Genomic DNA, 18888 nt, shown 5'->3' with positions numbered 1-18888 from the left:
TAGTGATATTACTGGCAGTCAGACGCGAGAGGGTGTGTAGTGATATTACTGGCAGTCAGAGGCGAGAGGGTGAGTAGTGATATTACTGGCAGTCAGACGCGAGAGGGTGAGTAGTGATATTACTGGCAGTCAGACGCGAGAGGGTGAGTAGTGATATTACTGGCAGTCAGACGCGAGAGGGTTAGTAGTGATATTACTGGCAGTCAGACGCGAGAGGGTGAGTAGTGATATTACTGGCAGTCAGACACGAGAGGGTGAGTAGTGATATTACTGGCAGTCAGACACGGGAGTGTGAGTAGTGATATTACTGTACTATTTCTGTCCCTACTGGCACTCAGACGCGAGAGGGTGAGTATTGATATTACTGGCAGTCAGACGCGAGAGGGTGAGTAGTGATATTACTGGCAGTCAGACGCGAGAGGGTGAGTAGTGATATTACTGGCAGTCAGACGCGAGAGGGTGAGTAGTGATATTACTGGCAGTCAGACGCGAGAGGGTGAGTAGTGATATTACTGGCAGTCAGACGCGAGAGTGTGAGTAGTGATATTACTGTACTATTTCTGTCCCTACTGGCACTCAGACGCGAGAGGGTGAGTAGTGATATTACTGGCAGTCAGACGCGAGAGGGTGAGTAGTGATATTACTGGCAGTCAGACGCGAGAGGGTGAGTAGTGATATTACTGGCAGTCAGACGCGAGAGGGTGAGTAGTGATATTACTGGCAGTCAGACGCGAGAGGGTGAGTAGTGATATTACTGGCAGTCAGACACGAGAGGGTGAGTAGTGATATTACCGTACTATTTCTGTCCCTACTGGCAGTCAGACACGAGAGGGTGAGTAGTGATATTACCGTACTATTTCTGTCCCTACTGGCAGTCAGACGCGAGAGGGTGAGTAGTGATATTACTGGCAGTCAGACGCGAGAGGGTGAGTAGTGATATTACTGGCAGTCAGACGCGAGAGGGTGAGTAGTGATATTACTGTACTATTTCTGTCCCTACTGGCAGTCAGACGCGAGAGGGTTAGTAGTGATATTACCGTACTATTTCTGTCCCTACTGGCAGTCAGACGCGAGAGGGTGAGTAGTGATATTACTGGCAGTCAGACTCGAGAGGGTTAGTAGTGATATTACTGGCAGTCAGACGCGAGAGGGTGAGTAGTGATATTACTGGCAGTCAGACGCGAGAGGGTGAGTAGTGATATTACTGGCAGTCAGACATGAGAGGGTGAGTAGTGATATTACTGGCAGTGTGGGAGGGTTCTACTTTGTCCCAGCCTTTTCTGGTCTCTTCTGTCCCTACTGGCAGTCAGACGCGAGAGGGTGAGTAGTGATATTACCGTACTATTTCTGTCCCTACTGGCAGTCAGACACAAGAGGGTGAGTAGTGATATTACTGGCAGTCAGACGCGAGAGGGTGAGTAGTGATATTACCGTACTATTTCTGTCCCTACTGGCAGTCAGACGCGAGAGGGTTAGTAGTGATATTACCGTACTATTTCTGTCCCTACTGGCAGTCAGACGCGAGAGGGTGAGTAGTGATATTACCGTACTATTTCTGTCCCTACTGGCAGTCAGACACGAGAGGGTGAGTAGTGATATTACTGACAGTCAGATGTGAGAGGGTGAGTAGTGATATTACTGACAGTCAGACGCGAGAGGGTGAGTAGTTATATTACTGTCGGTACAACGCGAGAGGGTGAGTAGTGATATTACTGGCAGTCAGACGCGAGAGGGTTAGTAGTGATATTACTGGCAGTCAGACGCGAGAGGGTGAGTAGTGATATTACTGGCAGTCAGATGCGAGAGGGTGGGTAGTGATATTACTGGCAGTCAGACGCGAGAGGGTGTGTAGTGATATTACTGGCAGTCAGAGGCGAGAGGGTGAGTAGTGATATTACTGGCAGTCAGACGCGAGAGGGTGAGTAGTGATATTACTGGCAGTCAGACGCGAGAGGGTGAGTAGTGATATTACTGGCAGTCAGACGCGAGAGGGTTAGTAGTGATATTACTGGCAGTCAGACGCGAGAGGGTGAGTAGTGATATTACTGGCAGTCAGACACGAGAGGGTGAGTAGTGATATTACTGGCAGTCAGACACGAGAGTGTGAGTAGTGATATTACTGTACTATTTCTGTCCCTACTGGCACTCAGACACGAGAGGGTGAGTAGTGATATTACTGGCAGTCAGACGCGAGAGGGTGAGTAGTGATATTACTGGCAGTCAGACGCGAGAGGGTGAGTAGTGATATTACTGGCAGTCAGACGCGAGAGGGTGAGTAGTGATATTACTGTACTATTTCTGTCCCTACTGGCAGTCAGACGCGAGAGGGTTAGTAGTGATATTACCGTACTATTTCTGTCCCTACTGGCAGTCAGACGCGAGAGGGTGAGTAGTGATATTACTGGCAGTCAGACTCGAGAGGGTTAGTAGTGATATTACTGGCAGTCAGACGCGAGAGGGTGAGTAGTGATATTACTGGCAGTCAGACGCGAGAGGGTGAGTAGTGATATTACTGGCAGTCAGACATGAGAGGGTGAGTAGTGATATTACTGGCAGTGTGGGAGGGTTCTACTTTGTCCCAGCCTTTTCTGGTCTCTTCTGTCCCTACTGGCAGTCAGACGCGAGAGGGTGAGTAGTGATATTACCGTACTATTTCTGTCCCTACTGGCAGTCAGACACAAGAGGGTGAGTAGTGATATTACTGGCAGTCAGACGCGAGAGGGTGAGTAGTGATATTACCGTACTATTTCTGTCCCTACTGGCAGTCAGACGCGAGAGGGTTAGTAGTGATATTACCGTACTATTTCTGTCCCTACTGGCAGTCAGACGCGAGAGAGTGAGTAGTGATATTACCGTACTATTTCTGTCCCTACTGGCAGTCAGACACGAGAGGGTGAGTAGTGATATTACTGGCAGTCAGACGCGAGAGGGTGAGTAGTTATATTACTGTCGGTACAACGCGAGAGGGTGAGTAGTGATATTACTGGCAGTCAGACGCGAGAGGGTTAGTAGTGATATTACTGGCAGTCAGACGCGAGAGGGTGAGTAGTGATATTACTGGCAGTCAGACGCGAGAGGGTTAGTAGTGATATTACTGGCAGTCAGACGCGAGAGGGTGAGTAGTGATATTACTGGCAGTCAGACACGAGAGGGTGAGTAGTGATATTACTGGCAGTCAGACACGAGAGTGTGAGTAGTGATATTACTGGCAGTCAGACGCGAGAGGGTGAGTAGTGATATTACTGTACTATTTCTGTCCCTACTGGCACTCAGACGCGAGAGGGTGAGTAGTGATATTACTGGCAGTCAGACGCGAGAGGGTGAGTAGTGATATTACTGGCAGTCAGACGCGAGAGGGTGAGTAGTGATATTACTGGCAGTCAGACGCGAGAGGGTGAGTAGTGATATTACTGGCAGTCAGACGCGAGAGGGTGAGTAGTGATATTACTGGCAGTCAGACGCGAGAGGGTGAGTAGTGATATTACCGTACTATTTCTGTCCCTACTGGCACTCAGACGCGAGAGGGTGAGTAGTGATATTACTGGCAGTCAGACGCGAGAGGGTGAGTAGTGATATTACTGGCAGTCAGACGCGAGAGGGTGAGTAGTGATATTACTGGCAGTCAGACGCGAGAGGGTGAGTAGTGATATTACTGGCAGTCAGACACGAGAGGGTGAGTAGTGATATTACCGTACTATTTCTGTCCCTACTGGCAGTCAGACGCGAGAGGGTGAGTAGTGATATTACCGTACTATTTCTGTCCCTACTGGCAGTCAGACACAAGAGGGTGAGTAGTGATATTACTGGCAGTCAGACGCGAGAGGGTGAGTAGTGATATTACTGGCAGTCAGACGCGAGAGGGTGAGTAGTGATATTACTGTACTATTTCTGTCCCTACTGGCAGTCAGACGCGAGAGGGTTAGTAGTGATATTACCGTACTATTTCTGTCCCTACTGGCAGTCAGACGCGAGAGGGTGAGTAGTGATATTACTGGCAGTCAGACTCGAGAGGGTTAGTAGTGATATTACTGGCAGTCAGACGCGAGAGGGTGAGTAGTGATATTACTGGCAGTCAGACGCGAGAGGGTGAGTAGTGATATTACTGGCAGTCAGACATGAGAGGGTGAGTAGTGATATTACTGGCAGTCAGACGCGAGAGGGTGAGTAGTGATATTACTGGCAGTCAGACATGAGAGGGTGAGTAGTGATATTACTGGCAGTCAGACACGAGAGGGTGAGTAGTGATATTACTGGAAGTCAGACACGAGAGGGTGAGTAGTGATATTACCATTCTATTTCCATCCTTATCCAAAATTAAATCTTGTTTTATATGATGCCTACATTTTGCTTTTAATCTTGAAAAAAAAATTATATGCATGATATAAAAAATATAAGCCTGTAAAATCTACTGTTATGTTTTATACAGGGTCATATGCGGACTAACGCAGTTCACCACTAAATGTCATATCGCCAGGGCAGCTCTGGAGGCTGTATGCTTTCAAACAAGGGAGGTAAGTAACTGCACCTCTTTTGTGCCACTATGGGAGTTTGTTTGTTTGTTTTTGTTTAATGTCCTATTAACAGCCAGACTATTTTAAGGACGTGCCAGGTTTTGGAGGTGGAGGAAAGCCGGAGTACCCGGAGAAAAACCACTGGCCTACAGTCAGTACCTTGCAACTGCTCCACGTAGGTTTCGAACTCGCAACCAAGAGGTGGAGGGCTAGTGATAAAGTGTCGGGACACCTTAAACACTCGGCCACCACAGCCCCCCACTATGGGAGTCAGAATGAAAAATTTGCAAAGAGTTTCATAAGTCTTGTATGAAATTAAAAACATATGATTTACTTTATCATGAAAATTGCATTTCTTGTTGTGGCATGAATTTGATATGTTAATATCTTGACTGATTTTTGAATGGTAAACAGGAGGCTATCCTGGATTTTGACAGTTAATGTTAACTTTGTTTTCTTTCTCATGCACAAATTTCTTATGTAAGTTACCTTGATGTCTTGCTGTTTAGACTGAACAGATATACACAATGGCTGACAGGTTGGTCAGAATGGTCTCTATTGATCTATCCTACATTTCATAGATAGGATCTTTGTACCTACTATGGTGTTTTAAATATTCAAACCTTCGATTTATAATATTAAGAAAGGAAGTAATGTTCAGTTTTGTCAATGGCACAGTATAATTTAGACGAGACACAGAATCTGATTTTAATGTCGTACATTGACACCACTGTCACTCTCTCGTATTTATCTATTAATTTTCAGATTCTTGAGATAATGAATGAGGAGAGTGGTATTCCACTGATGTCATTACAAGTTGATGGAGGGATGACTGCCAACACTCTCTTAATGCAGATGCAGTCGGATCTTCTTGGTATCAATGTTGGTAAGTCAGTCATCCTCTTCTATAGCCCAAATCATCCTCTTCTATAGCCCAAGTCATCCTAGCTCCTCTATAGCCCAAGTCCTCCTCCTCTATAGCCCAAGTCATCCTCGTATTCACCCTCCTCTATAGCCCAAGTCATCCTCCTCTATAGCCCAAGTCATCCTCGTATTCACCCTCCTCTATAGCCCAAGTCATCCTCCTCTATAGCCCAAGTCATCCTCGTATTCACCCTCCTCTATAGCCCAAGTCATCCTCCTCTATAGCCCAAGTCATCCTCGTATTCACCCTCCTCTATAGCCCAAGTCATCCTCCTCTATAGCCCAAGTCATCCTCGTATTCACCCTCCTCTATAGCCCAAGTCACCCTCCTCTATAGCCCAAGTCATCCTCGTATTCACCCTCCTCTATAGCCCAAGTCATCCTCCTCTATAGCCCAAGTCATCCTCGTATTCACCCTCCTCTATAGCCCAAGTCATCCTCCTCTATAGCCCAAGTCATCCTCGTATTCACCCTCCTCTATAGCCCAAGTCATCCTCGTATTCACCCTCCTCTATAGCCCAAGTCATCCTCCTCTATAGCCCAAGTCATCCTCGTATTCATCCTCCTCTATAGCCCAAGTCATCCTCGTATTCACCCTCCTCTATAGCCCAAGTCATCCATTAGGGTTCCCATGCTACATTTGCCCACCATACATCTATAACAACATTAAAACCACTGTTCAATACTTATGTTTACGTTGTCTTACCATTTCCGTCAACTTTGAAAAAACTGAACCAACAAAAAAAATCACGCCTTTTTTAATGTCACATGACCCACTGGGTGTTATAGCCCCAGATATTGGGTGTTATAGGCGTATGGTGGCAACTGCCTCTTAGCATTGTGTCAATGGGGAAATGCGGAGCAAATGTAAATATAGTTATACAACAGAAACAATGATAAATGTTTGAGAACTTCTCAAGTGAGTCTGGATACTGAATACGAGATTTAGATACTCAAATATAACTATGGGAGTTAAGTCTATCTATAGTAATTTGACAATAAGTTGTGTTACGGTTATATTTGACTACATAAATCTGTTTGTGCAGTGCGACCCTCCATGCCAGAGACAACAGCGCTGGGTGCTGCCATGGCAGCAGGTTATGCCGAGGGTGTGTGGGATATTGAGAACAGTGCCAAAGCTACCATCACCACGGATACCTTCACCCCGGCCATCAGAGCTAAAGGTTTGTTGTCTGATAGGTTATATCTCACTTGGTAGAGTAGGAGACGTGTGTGTGTTTGTATGAGTGTACATATGTGTTTGTGAGTGTCTGTATACATAGTACAAAGCTTGAGTACAAGATATCTCATGAGCTGCGTAACAGTTTAATATTCTCAACAAGGTATCAACAGCAAGGTCCTAGATCTAAAACTGATCAGAATGAAGATGGTGGGCTATTGAAATCATCTTTCATCCAATGTCCGTCCATAAACAATCCTTGTTATCATTTACTTGAGTAGCTCTGGAAGAATATTTCTCAAACATCGTGTAGGTTCTCCTTGATCCCTCGTGCGGATTCAGTTTTGAGTCTGATCTGGATAACATAACAGCCAACAGGCAGCCATCTTGAATTTTGACAGTTGAAGATTATTATTGCTCTTTCTAGATATATGGATGTTTCTCAAACTTTCGATATAGGCTCCCTTTGTTCCTTAAAAGTTGTCCATTCAGGTTTTAGTCTGATCAGGAAAAAAACATGGTCAACAGGCAGCCATCATGGATTTTGTCAGTTGAAGTTTTTTCTGAGAAAATTCTCTTTCTTAGATTTCATATGAAGGTTTTCCTTGTTATAGAATTATTAAGTGAAAAAGAGGACAGAATAAAAAGGAGAGAAAATATCGATCTCTCATAGATCCAACGATCTAAAGACGATTCAGTGGAGGGTGCCATGGTCACTCTTGGATATCTTGTTTTTCATAAGTAACAGTAACTTTCTAAATTGAACTTGATCATCAGAGCTAAATGTCTGTCAGGGTTAAGCTCATACATCTTCCTGAAGTTCAGGTAAGCTTTTGGTGTGGTGCAACATCTGTCGTCCAAACCCTGTCAGCTTCTTAATTTAAAAAGTGCTAAGGGCTACCATGATTGTTCAGATAAATGGCCTTGACCTTCTTTCAAGGCTATTCAAGGTCAAAGCTTTTGAAATTTTAATTAATTTCTTGCCTATAACCAAGGTTTATGATTAACCTGGGATGAAAGCCTGTTCTCTTTGATTACTGCTTCATGAATAATTCATCAATCAGTGCATTTTATCACCTGCTTTCACCAAAACAGGGGGATATTAATTTGGGTTTTTCTGTCCCTTTGTCACTCTTGCTTCAGTGCAATAACTGCAAAAAATATTAACAGATTTTCTTCAAACTTAAGAAGTCGGCCAAGTTTGATTGCCACTTTTGCTGTTTCCAAGAAATAACTGGAATAGTTGTTCACAGATTTTCTTCAAACTTGATAACAAGATTTAATCCCTTAAGAGCTAGCTAAGTTTGATTGGCACTTTGTGAGTTTGAAACCCTCGTGGGGCAGTTGCCTGGTATTGGACGTAGGTCGATGGTTTTTCTCCGGGTACTTGGGTTTTCCTTTACCTCCAAAACCTGGCACGTCCTTAAATGACCCTGGCTGCTAATGGGATGTTTAACAAAATAAACCAAAAAACCATAAACCATAATATTTTCCGAAAGTCTTCAAACTGGCTGGGAATTTATCATTCTGTCAAGCTATAATGACAGGTTTACTCCTAACCTCAAAAATGTTTACCTACAATATGTCAGGAAAGTATGTAGGGGATATAAATTCCATGAATTTGCTTGTTCCAGTTAATTTGAAAGTAAATAAACATACTTTTTATGCCAACGCCATGACATAGTGTCACCAATGTCCGTCCCGTTGTAACTAGCTAATCTCAGGAACTACTGAGGTTTCTGGGGTGTCAAGTAGCAGCGAGGGCATTTATGAATTGCAGACATTTTCTAGTTGTTGTAATATATTGCATGGCATTCTGTTAGAAGAATATTTTAGGAATTTTATGATTTTACACAGATCGTGATGAACGTTTCACAAGATGGAAGCTGGCTGTTGAGAGATCTATGCATTGGGAGGTTCCCACGCCTATTCAGGGTAAGTTTTCTCACAAAGACATTTCTTTGAATGAATATGGGTCAAATATTGAGATCAAGTGGCCAATATATCTATAATTGTAAAAACTCTTTAATGTACAGCAAGGATGATTCTGGCTATAGATAACTGAAGATATATCATTGTTTGTTGGTGAAAACAATTTTCATAGTTTTGTTCTTTCTGTCCCAACACCAAGAATTAATTTTTGCAAATAATCTCTGTAATATTTAATTAACCATTTTGTTTAATTTGAAAATGTGTCTCTAACAGAAAGGAAGTCACCATGGTTTGATAAACCTGCATGTTTTAGTAAACTTGTATCAGAACACAATAATTTAAGGAGGTTGTGTCCATGTTTGTGATATAAAACCATACCAGTAAAGATCAAACAGTATTAGTAAAGATTGATCAATAACAGTAAAGATTGAACAATAACAGTAAAGATTGAACAATATGAGTAAAGATTGAGCAGTATTTATAAAGATTGAACGGTATTAGTAAAGATTGAACAACAAAAGTAAAGATTGAACAATAATAATAAAGATTGAAAATAAAGATTGAGCAGTATTAGTAAAGATTGAACAATGATAGTATAGATTGAATAGTGTACTCAGTTTGTTGACTTGATACTGATTGGAATATGACGTTAACTGCTGATATATTTCTCTATATATAATATGGTGATATATTTCTCTATATATAATATGGTGATATATTTCTCTATATATAATATGTTGATATATTTCTCTATATATAATATGGTGATATATTTCTCTATATATAATATGGTGATATATTTCTCTATATATAATATGGTGATATATTTCTCTATATATAATATGGTGATATATTTCTCTATATATAATATGGTGATATATTTCTCTATATATAATATGGTGATATATTTCTCTATATATAATATGGTGATATATTTCTCTATATATAATATGGTGATATATTTCTTGATGAAGGCGCATGTTTTTCAGATTTCCAGTTATTATTATTAAGTTATATTATGATACAGGATGATATACATGTATGTAATATCTATGTTTTTTTCCCTATGGAAGAATAGGCCCTATTCCCAATCTGTACAGGAGTCTCGCGGGCGGACTGTTTCTGTGGACCAGCTGTGCCTTGTTACTAGCAGCAGAACTTTTACACAAGAGGTAACATTTAGCCAGGTTGTAGGTACGCTATACTCCAATTTTTATATACTTATGTTTTTAATGTTTTTTTATCGATGTATGAGATATATTTTTATGATGTTGAGATCTTCCGAACCCTTATATCATAGAATGAATTAGACATATCAGTCCAAAGTTTGCTCATTCTAGTCGTAATTTGTGATTTTGAATTAACTGATAAAATGCTTTAAGTATGTGACATTGTTATATCAGTGCTGCTCATCTGTTACTCTGTGTGATGTAAGTCACAGACAAACCTTAATCTGTGTTATAGTGGTGTAAGTCACAGACAAACCTTGATCTGTGTTATAGTGGAGATTAGGTAGCCAGATTTGCTTTTATTTTTTATTATAATTAGTAGGTATATTCATTTTGAATGAAGTTCTACTGAAAGTCCTCGGATAATGAACAAACATCCAGTTTAACAAATCCCAAGAGTATTCACATCAAATGACAAATCCCAAAGGGATTCACGATAAATGAATTAATATTCTTTACCATTTTGCCTTTTTTCTTCATGTTAATGATTTTTTAAAATTTTTTCTTGCACATATCAGTCATGATGATAAGCTATGAAGAAAATCATTAAAATACATTTCTAGGGTGGTGAAATAAGTCGAAGCAATTTGTTTCATGCTACTTACCTGAATCTCAGGTGAAATGCTTATGCATATAGATGATCTCTATTTAGAATTTCTGGTCTTAGAAGTCAAGTGCTTTGTAGAATTATTTTTGTTCTGTAAAATACTGACAATGCTTAGTTATGTCATAAAACCGGGTTATGTGGGGTTTGAAAACTTGAACACAAAGTTTTTCAATTTCCTATCTAATATAAAGTTTTTATTTCAATGTATTTTACATTCTGTTGCTTGTTAGTGTCTGATCTCGTCATGAAATATTTCAAATTTATGACATAACTTATAATTTTAATAGTCAAACTTACAAGATGTGATTGTGATGGGTTTTTTAAAATTGTTTTAACCCCTCAGTGAGAGTTAAGATAAGAGACAGCCACCATCATTATCAGATGGTAGGCTGTTCAACTCGCCCTTCGTCTGTGGTCCATCATCCTTTAATCATTGTTACCGCCTTTTCTCAGAAATACCAAATGATTCTTTCTCATATTTCATATGTAGGTTCCCTTTGGTCCTCAGAGTTGTGCATGTTGAATTGTGAGGCTGTTTCGGAAAACAAAATAAGCGACGGGTGCCTGTTTTGAATTTTGACATTTGAAGTTTGTTATAGAAAGTACTAAGTAAATCTTTTTTTTTCAAAGTTAAATTTTGAAACTGATCAAAAAACATCAGATCTGACAGGCCTCCATCTATGATTTTGACAGATGAAGTTTGAAATCATCATTTCTGAGACATCAAGTATGTTTGATTTCAAGACCAAAGTACAGTTATGTTTTGTCAATGTGATACACGTATATTTTTATTTGATTATTTCAAGAGGTGAATATGATGAAAAGAGGAAATATGAGAAAACATCTTAGATTCAATCTTACTAAGAACCAATACAGATATTTCAATGGTGGGTGCCAAGATCCTTTTAGGGTCTCTTGTCAATATCATACCTTAATTCATAGTTTTTGATATTCATCAAGTAAAATAAAACAGCTGTTTCCTGACTTGTTACATAATGAAGATTTATTATATAAAAGTGATTATCATAATGTAAGTTTGCTGAATCTCCCGTCATCAAATGATATCTGTTATGTGATCAACACAATCCGTTATTGTTTGCTGTGATAACGTTAGTGTTTACTTTATGTCTGTGGTTCTTCAATCCCAAAAATATTCTTCTTGTTGACCCCGATATTCAAGATGGCTGACATCTGCCATTTTGGATGGTGACATGTGGAATTTGCTCTTTCTCATAATTACAGTACAGTGATGTGATTTTTACATCAAAAGAGTATATATACTTCAATGAGCTATTCGAAATAATTACAATGTTATGATCAGCCTTGAGCATTTATCTGGGTAAGATACATATAGATAAAGTAGGATGTAATTTGTGTGAGGCAGAACTGACCTTTGACGGTTTACTTTGTACTGTCACTGTAACGTGAATGATCATAAATCTATTTTTAGTAATACACATGCCACTTACTCTATATATATAATGTTAGGAACAAATTTACTTTTGGTTATATACTTGTTTATGTAAGAATAAATTTTCTGTTTGAGATTTATAGAAATGTTAGTTTTTGAAGAGATTATGAATTTGAATTTAGGCGAGAATGTCGCTGACTTGTTATTAAATACTCTCTCAGAAGGAGGTGTGATGATCGTTTAGTTGGTAATGTGAATCTCCTGATCTGAGCTGTAGTGTTATGTTTAACTTTGTTAAGGGGAGATTATGTAAAGGGGAGATTACTCTGATCAGTGTTTCCCCCCTGATCTGAGCTGTAGTGTTATGTTTAACTTTGTTAAGGGGAGATTATGTTAAGGGGAGATTACTCTGATCAGTGTTCCCCCCTGATCTGAGCTGTAGTTTTATGTTTAACTTTGTTAAGGGGAGATTATGTAAAGGGGAGATTACTCTGATCAGTGTTCCCCCCTGATCTGAGCTGTAGTGTTATGTTTAACTTTGTTAAGGGGAGATTATGTTAAGGGGAGATTACTCTGATCAGTGTTCCCCCCTGATCTGAGCTGTAGTGTTATGTTTAACTTTGTTAAGGGGAGATTATGTTAAGGGGAGATTACTCTGATCAGTGTTCCTCCCTGATCTGAGCTGTAGTTTTATGTTTAACTTTGTTAAGGGGAGATTATGTAAAGGGGAGATTACTCTGATCAGCGTTCCGTTACACCATTCTGTGTTTGGACATGAGGTGTGCTTTACCATGTATATTGTAGAGATTTTGTTGACTTTAATTTTATAACTTTAGCCTTTCTTGTTAAGTCATGCTCAGTAGTAAACATAGTAGTTATGGATCAAATTCTGGCACACTAAAGAAAAATATAATATGTATTGAGCTACTCAATACACATTACAGAATGTTATTTGAATATTGAAGATATGTGTTGAAATATGTCACTTATGGCATAGTGAGATAAAATGTACATGTATTTGGAAAAAGGATTTTCAAAGAAACAGATTGTCAGCCATCCAACCAAGTGAGAAAACTATCTTAAATGTACTTCAACAGTTTTTTTTGCACCGTCATAATCAATAATAAAAAGTTTACATGGAGATTGTAGTAATATTTTATATAATAATATTAAAGTTTATAACACTGCTATAATTTATAATTTTGTGACCGATGTTTTCTTACCCCATATAATAATAGTTTTTCTATTAATTATTATCATTATTTAAAAATAACGATGCATTATAAATATATGTGTAAAACCGCTTTATAAAATGATTGAATATTGAGATTAATGTTTAAGAGATTATAACAACGAATATGTAAAACAACAATGCATACATATCTGTGATTGTAATACAATGTAATCTGATGGTTTCTGTAAACTCGATCAAATCATTGATTACAACTTATTTTATCTAGCAGAAGTTTTAATTATCATTTCCCAATATTTTGCTTTGTTCATAACTATGCATTCCACGTGATCAACCTTGAGTAATTTGACAACTTTTCTGATGGATCTTGTCTACCTAATAGATAATAATATGATCTTATTGGTGAACCTTTTTTATGACATCTAACAGATAATTGTATGATGATTTTGGTGAACTTTTTTGTATAACAATTAAATACAAGTACATAGCTAACCAAAAAGTTTATTTGAATGATGAAAAAATACATTTGAAAAGGTGTGATGTTTGGAATTATTTGGAAATACAAAATGTATATGATAATTATGGATGATAATTGTATGTAATCTTTCTTGCTAACATGTAAGAAATCTCGTGTTCACTTATTAAGTTTCACACTTAAGAGATTTTATAATAGTACACTTTTATATATTTCATTCCTCTTGTGTCATTGCTTTTAGTTCATTTATTATGGGAAATAAAACATGTAAAACATGTACATCTACTGTGTGTTATTTCAATGTCTAGTTCTACAATAATATAATCAAGTAATGTTCCTAAAAACTTTATATGAAAAAATTGCAAGGATTGAAGTACACTAAAAGGTGGTATAGAGTTTCGGAGTTGAGATTTTGGCAACAAGGGGCTGCGGTGGCTGAGTGGTTAGCCCTCCACCTCTGGGTTACGAGTTCAAAACCTACGTGGGGCAGTTGCCAGGTACTGACTGTAGGCCGGTGGTTTTTCTCCGGGTACTCCGGCTTTCCTCCACCTCCAAAACGTGGCACGCCCTTAAATGAACATGGTTGTTAATGGGACGTTAAACAAAATGAAACCAAAACAAACCAAATCCAATTTTGGCAACAACAGTTCCCTGTTAGGATTAACAGAGTATTCTTCACTTGCTTGACTGGCTTTTTACTTGCTTGACTGGCTTTTCACTTGCTTGACTGGCTTTTCACTTGCTTGACTGGCTTTCATAGGTAGACATGATATAGAGAAAAGACAGGAGTGAATAACTACGTTTTTATTAAATATATAGAGGATATTGAATGGTGTCCCTTTAAATATAACATATATTTCACTCATATGACAGAATATTTTGATGTCATACTCGTGAAATATATGTTATATTTAACAAGACACCATTCAATTTTCTTTTTATTACATTTCATAAACTTATTAACAGTGTCAAAAAGTGCGGGAATTGATAATGACGTCATCCCTTTGTGATGTTACTCCACGTCAGCTTGACAGCGCCATCTTGAAAGGACTGATCAACGCAATTTAAGCGTTTTCTGCTGTTATCGGAGAATCTGTGCATGAATAGCTAACGTCTAGTGAGTATTTTGTCAAAAACTAGTCTGAAAATTTCAGAAATACATCAAAATAGCCAATTTATCTATCTTCGCTTAGATTGGAAAAATTGCCAAGTTTCCACGAGGTGAATACAAAGGTCCGCTCTGATTTGTCAAAAACTGAAAACTTATATTTTCACTACAAAATCTTATATTTTCACTGCTCATCGCTGCAGTGAAAATATAAGTTTTATTAGTTTGATAATTTTCTATATTTCACTGTCAAAAATGCAATAAAATAATCCATTTAACATTTTTACATTAAAGAATATAGAGCTATCTAGTGGAGATTGATGCAAGGCATACAGGTAGCTTAGTAGCAACAGATAAAGAAAAATTTCTCATTCCCATTAAATCTCGTAACCATAATGGTAAATATTAATGCTCTCCTCATCTTCTTGTATCCGTCTGTGGAACCTAATATTATTTACTTAAAATCACAATTTTTTTTTTATTAAAGCAATTGATTATACAGATAGAAAATTAGGCGTGGCGTTTGTTAGTAAAAAGTGACAAGTGGTTTGTGTAGTGTTTTATATTACAGTGTAATACAGGGTAGTGTAATACATTACAGTGTAATAGAGAGAAGTGTACTATATTACAGTGTAATACAGAGTAGTGTAATACAGAGTATTGTATTATATTACAGTGTAAAACATTAGTGTAATACAGAGTAGTGTAATATATTACAGTGTAATACAGAGTAGTGTAATATATTACAGTGTAATACAGAGTATTGTAATACAGAGTAGTGTAATATATTACAGTGTAATACAGAGTATTGTAATACAGAGTAGTGTAATATATTACAGTGTAATACAGAGTAGTGTAATACATTACAGAGTAATACAGAGTAGTGTAATATATTACAGTGTAATACAGAGTAGTGTAATACATTACAGTGTAATACAGAGTAGTGTAATACATTACAGAGTAATACAGAGTAGTGTAATATATTACAGTGTAATACAGAGTAGTGTAATACAGAGTAGTGTACTATATAACAGTGTAATACAGAGTAGTGTAATACATTACAGTGTAATACAGTTGTGTAACACATTACAGTGTAATACAGAGTTGTGTAACACATTACAGTGTAATACATTAGTGTAATACATTAGTGTAATACATTACAGTGTAATACAGAGTAGTGTAATACAGAGTAGTGTAATACATTACAGTGTAATACAGAGTAGTGTAATATATTACAGTGTAATACAGAGTAGTGTAATACATTACAGTGTAATACAGAGTAGTGTTATACATTACAGTGTAATACAGAGTAGTGTAATATATTACAGTGTAATACATTAGTGTAATATATTACAGTGTAATACAGAGTAGTGTAATACATTACAGTGTAATACAGAGTAGTGTAATATATTACAGTGTAATACAGAGTAGTGTAATACATTACAGTGTAATACAGAGTAGTGTTATACATTACAGTGTAATACAGAGTAGTGTAATACAGAGTAGTGTAATACAGAACAGTGTAATATATTACAGTGTAATACAGAGTAGTGTAATACATTACAGTGTAATACAGAGTAGTGTAATATATTACAGTGTAATACAGAGTAGTGTTATACAGAGTAGTGTACTATATTACAGTGTAATACAGAGTAGTGTAATACATTACAGTGTAATACAGAGTAGTGTAATATATTACAGTGTAATACAGAGTAGTGTTATACAGAGTAGTGTACTATATTACAGTGTAATACAGAGTAGTGTAATACATTACAGTGTAATACAGAGTAGTGTAATATATTACAGTGTAATACAGAGTAGTGTAATACAGAGTAGTGTAATATATTACAGTGTAAAACAGAGTATTGTAATACAGAGTAGTGTAATACATTACAGTGTAATACAGAGTTGTGTAATATATTACAGTGTAAAACAGAGTATTGTAATACAGAGTAGTGTAATACATTACAGTGTAATACAGAGTAGTGTAATATATTTTACAGTGTAATACAGAGTATTGTAATACAGAGTAGTGTAATATATTTTACAGTGTAATACAGTGTAGTGTACTATATTACAGTGTAATACAGAGTAGTGTAATATATTTTACAGTGTAATACAGACCAGTGTAATACAGGGTAGTGTACTATATTACAGTGTAATACAGAGTAGTGTTATACATTACAGTGTAATACAGAACAGTGTAATATATTACAGTGTAATACAGAGTAGTGTAATACATTACAGTGTAATACAGAGTAGTGTAATATATTACAGTGTAATACAGAGTAGTGTTATACAGAGTAGTGTACTATATTACAGTGTAATACAGAGTAGTGTAATACATTACAGTGTAATACAGAGTAGTGTAATATATTACAGTGTAATACAGAGTAGTGTTATACAGAGTAGTGTACTATATTACAGTGTAATACAGAGTAGTGTAATACATTACAGTGTAATACAGAGTAGTGTAATATATTACAGTGTAATACAGAGTAGTGTAATATATTACAGTGTAATACAGAGTAGTGTAATACAGGGTAGTGTACTACATTACAGTGTAATACAGAGTAGTGTAATATATTACAGTGTAATACAGAGTAGTGTACTACATTACAGTGTAATACAGAGTAGTGTAATATATTACAGTGTAATACAGAGTAGTGTACTACATTACAGTGTAATACAGAGTAGTGTAATATATTACAGTGTAATACAGAGTAGTGTAATATATTACAGTGTAATACAGAGTAGTGTAATACAGGGTAGTGTACTACATTACAGTGTAATACAGTGTAGTGTAATATATTACAGTGTAATACAGAGTAGTGTAATATATTACAGTGTAATACATTACAGTGTAATACAGGGTAGTGTACTATATTACAGTGTAATACAGAGAAGTGTAATATATTACAGTGTAATACAGAGTAGTGTAATATATTACAGTGTAATACAGAGTAGTGTAATATATTACAGTGTAATACAGGGTAGTGTACTACATTACAGTGTAATACAGAGTAGTGTAATATATTACAGTGTAATACAGGGTAGTGTACTACATTACAGTGTAATACAGAGTAGTGTAATATATTACAGTGTAATACAGGGTAGTGTACTATATTACAGTGTAATACAGGGTAGTGTACTACATTACAGTGTAATACAGAGTAGTGTAATATATTACAGTGTAATACAGGGTAGTGTAATATATTACAGTGTAATACAGGGTAGTGTAATATATTACAGTGTAATACAGAGTAGTGTAATACAGGGTAGTGTACTACATTACAGTGTAATACAGTGTAGTGTAATATATTACAGTGTAATACAGAGTAGTGTAATATATTACAGTGTAATACATTACAGTGTAATACAGGGTAGTGTACTATATTACAGTGTAATACAGAGAAGTGTAATATATTACAGTGTAATACATTACAGTGTAATACAGGGTAGTGTACTACATTACAGTGTAATACAGTGTAGTGTAATATATTACAGTGTAATACAGGGTAGTGTACTATATTACAGTGTAATACAGAGTAGTGTAATATATTACAGTGTAATACAGGGTAGTGTACTACATTACAGTGTAATACAGAGTAGTGTAATATATTACAGTGTAATACAGAGTAGTGTAATACATTACAGTGTAATACAGTGTAGTGTAATATATTACAGTGTAATACAGAGTAGTGTAATATATTACAGTGTAATACATTACAGTGTAATACAGGGTAGTGTACTATATTACAGTGTAATACAGAGAAGTGTAAACAAAAACAAATCTCTTTGAATTGATTCAGTTGTTTACTTCATTACTCTATAACAAAATCATGTAGCTGTTTTATAAATTAATCAGCTGTATCCATTCATGGCCCGTTCTTTTCTGGAGAGAATATCTATACTAGACATTCATCCCTGGTATTAATTCATGTTTAAAACACGTGACCTTTGTACCGTTTTGAATTGTCCATAGTAACGGGTTACATCCATCGCTGAAAAGGTAACAGCCTTCTGGCAAACCAAAAACTCCGGCGCTTGTACCATATCTACAGAAAATAAAAAAGAATAAAGAAATATGGATAGATTTATTAGAATCATCGAAACTTTCACGGTAAGATTTTCCCGTTGGGTGTGGTTATACTTTCACCTGTGCAATATTCCCGTTCCCCTTGCCCTTGACTGTTGATATCCGCCCTTTTACATCTCGGTCTAGGGTTTAAATGGAATTAATTTCCCAACACAACGAGTATGACGTCACGGCAACAATACATTAACGTTACATTGACAATTCAATTAATGAGATGACG

The 18888-nt window shown here is 37.0% G+C and overlaps 1 protein-coding gene across 1 annotated transcript in view; it reads left to right on the top strand.

Moving 5' to 3' along the window:
• LOC117318731 (glycerol kinase 3-like) overlaps positions 1–13740 on the top strand; it is a gene marked incomplete at its 5' end in the record, with an annotated part of 33022 nt that extends 19282 nt beyond the window's left edge. Inside the window, 5 exons of the mRNA XM_033873688.1 lie at positions 4427–4511; positions 5277–5397; positions 6482–6619; positions 8473–8550; positions 9626–13740. Coding sequence (XP_033729579.1) covers positions 4427–4511; positions 5277–5397; positions 6482–6619; positions 8473–8550; positions 9626–9723 — 520 coding nt within the window. The remainder of the gene's footprint in view (positions 1–4426; positions 4512–5276; positions 5398–6481; positions 6620–8472; positions 8551–9625) is intronic.
• Positions 13741–18888: the final 5148 nt, after the last annotated feature.

The sequence above is a fragment of the Pecten maximus genome, unplaced genomic scaffold (assembly GCF_902652985.1).
Source record: "Pecten maximus unplaced genomic scaffold, xPecMax1.1, whole genome shotgun sequence".
Classification (NCBI taxonomy): domain Eukaryota; kingdom Metazoa; phylum Mollusca; class Bivalvia; order Pectinida; family Pectinidae; genus Pecten; species Pecten maximus.
The sequence above is the reverse complement of the archived record's forward strand: the minus strand, read 5'-3'. Positions and strand labels throughout refer to the sequence as shown.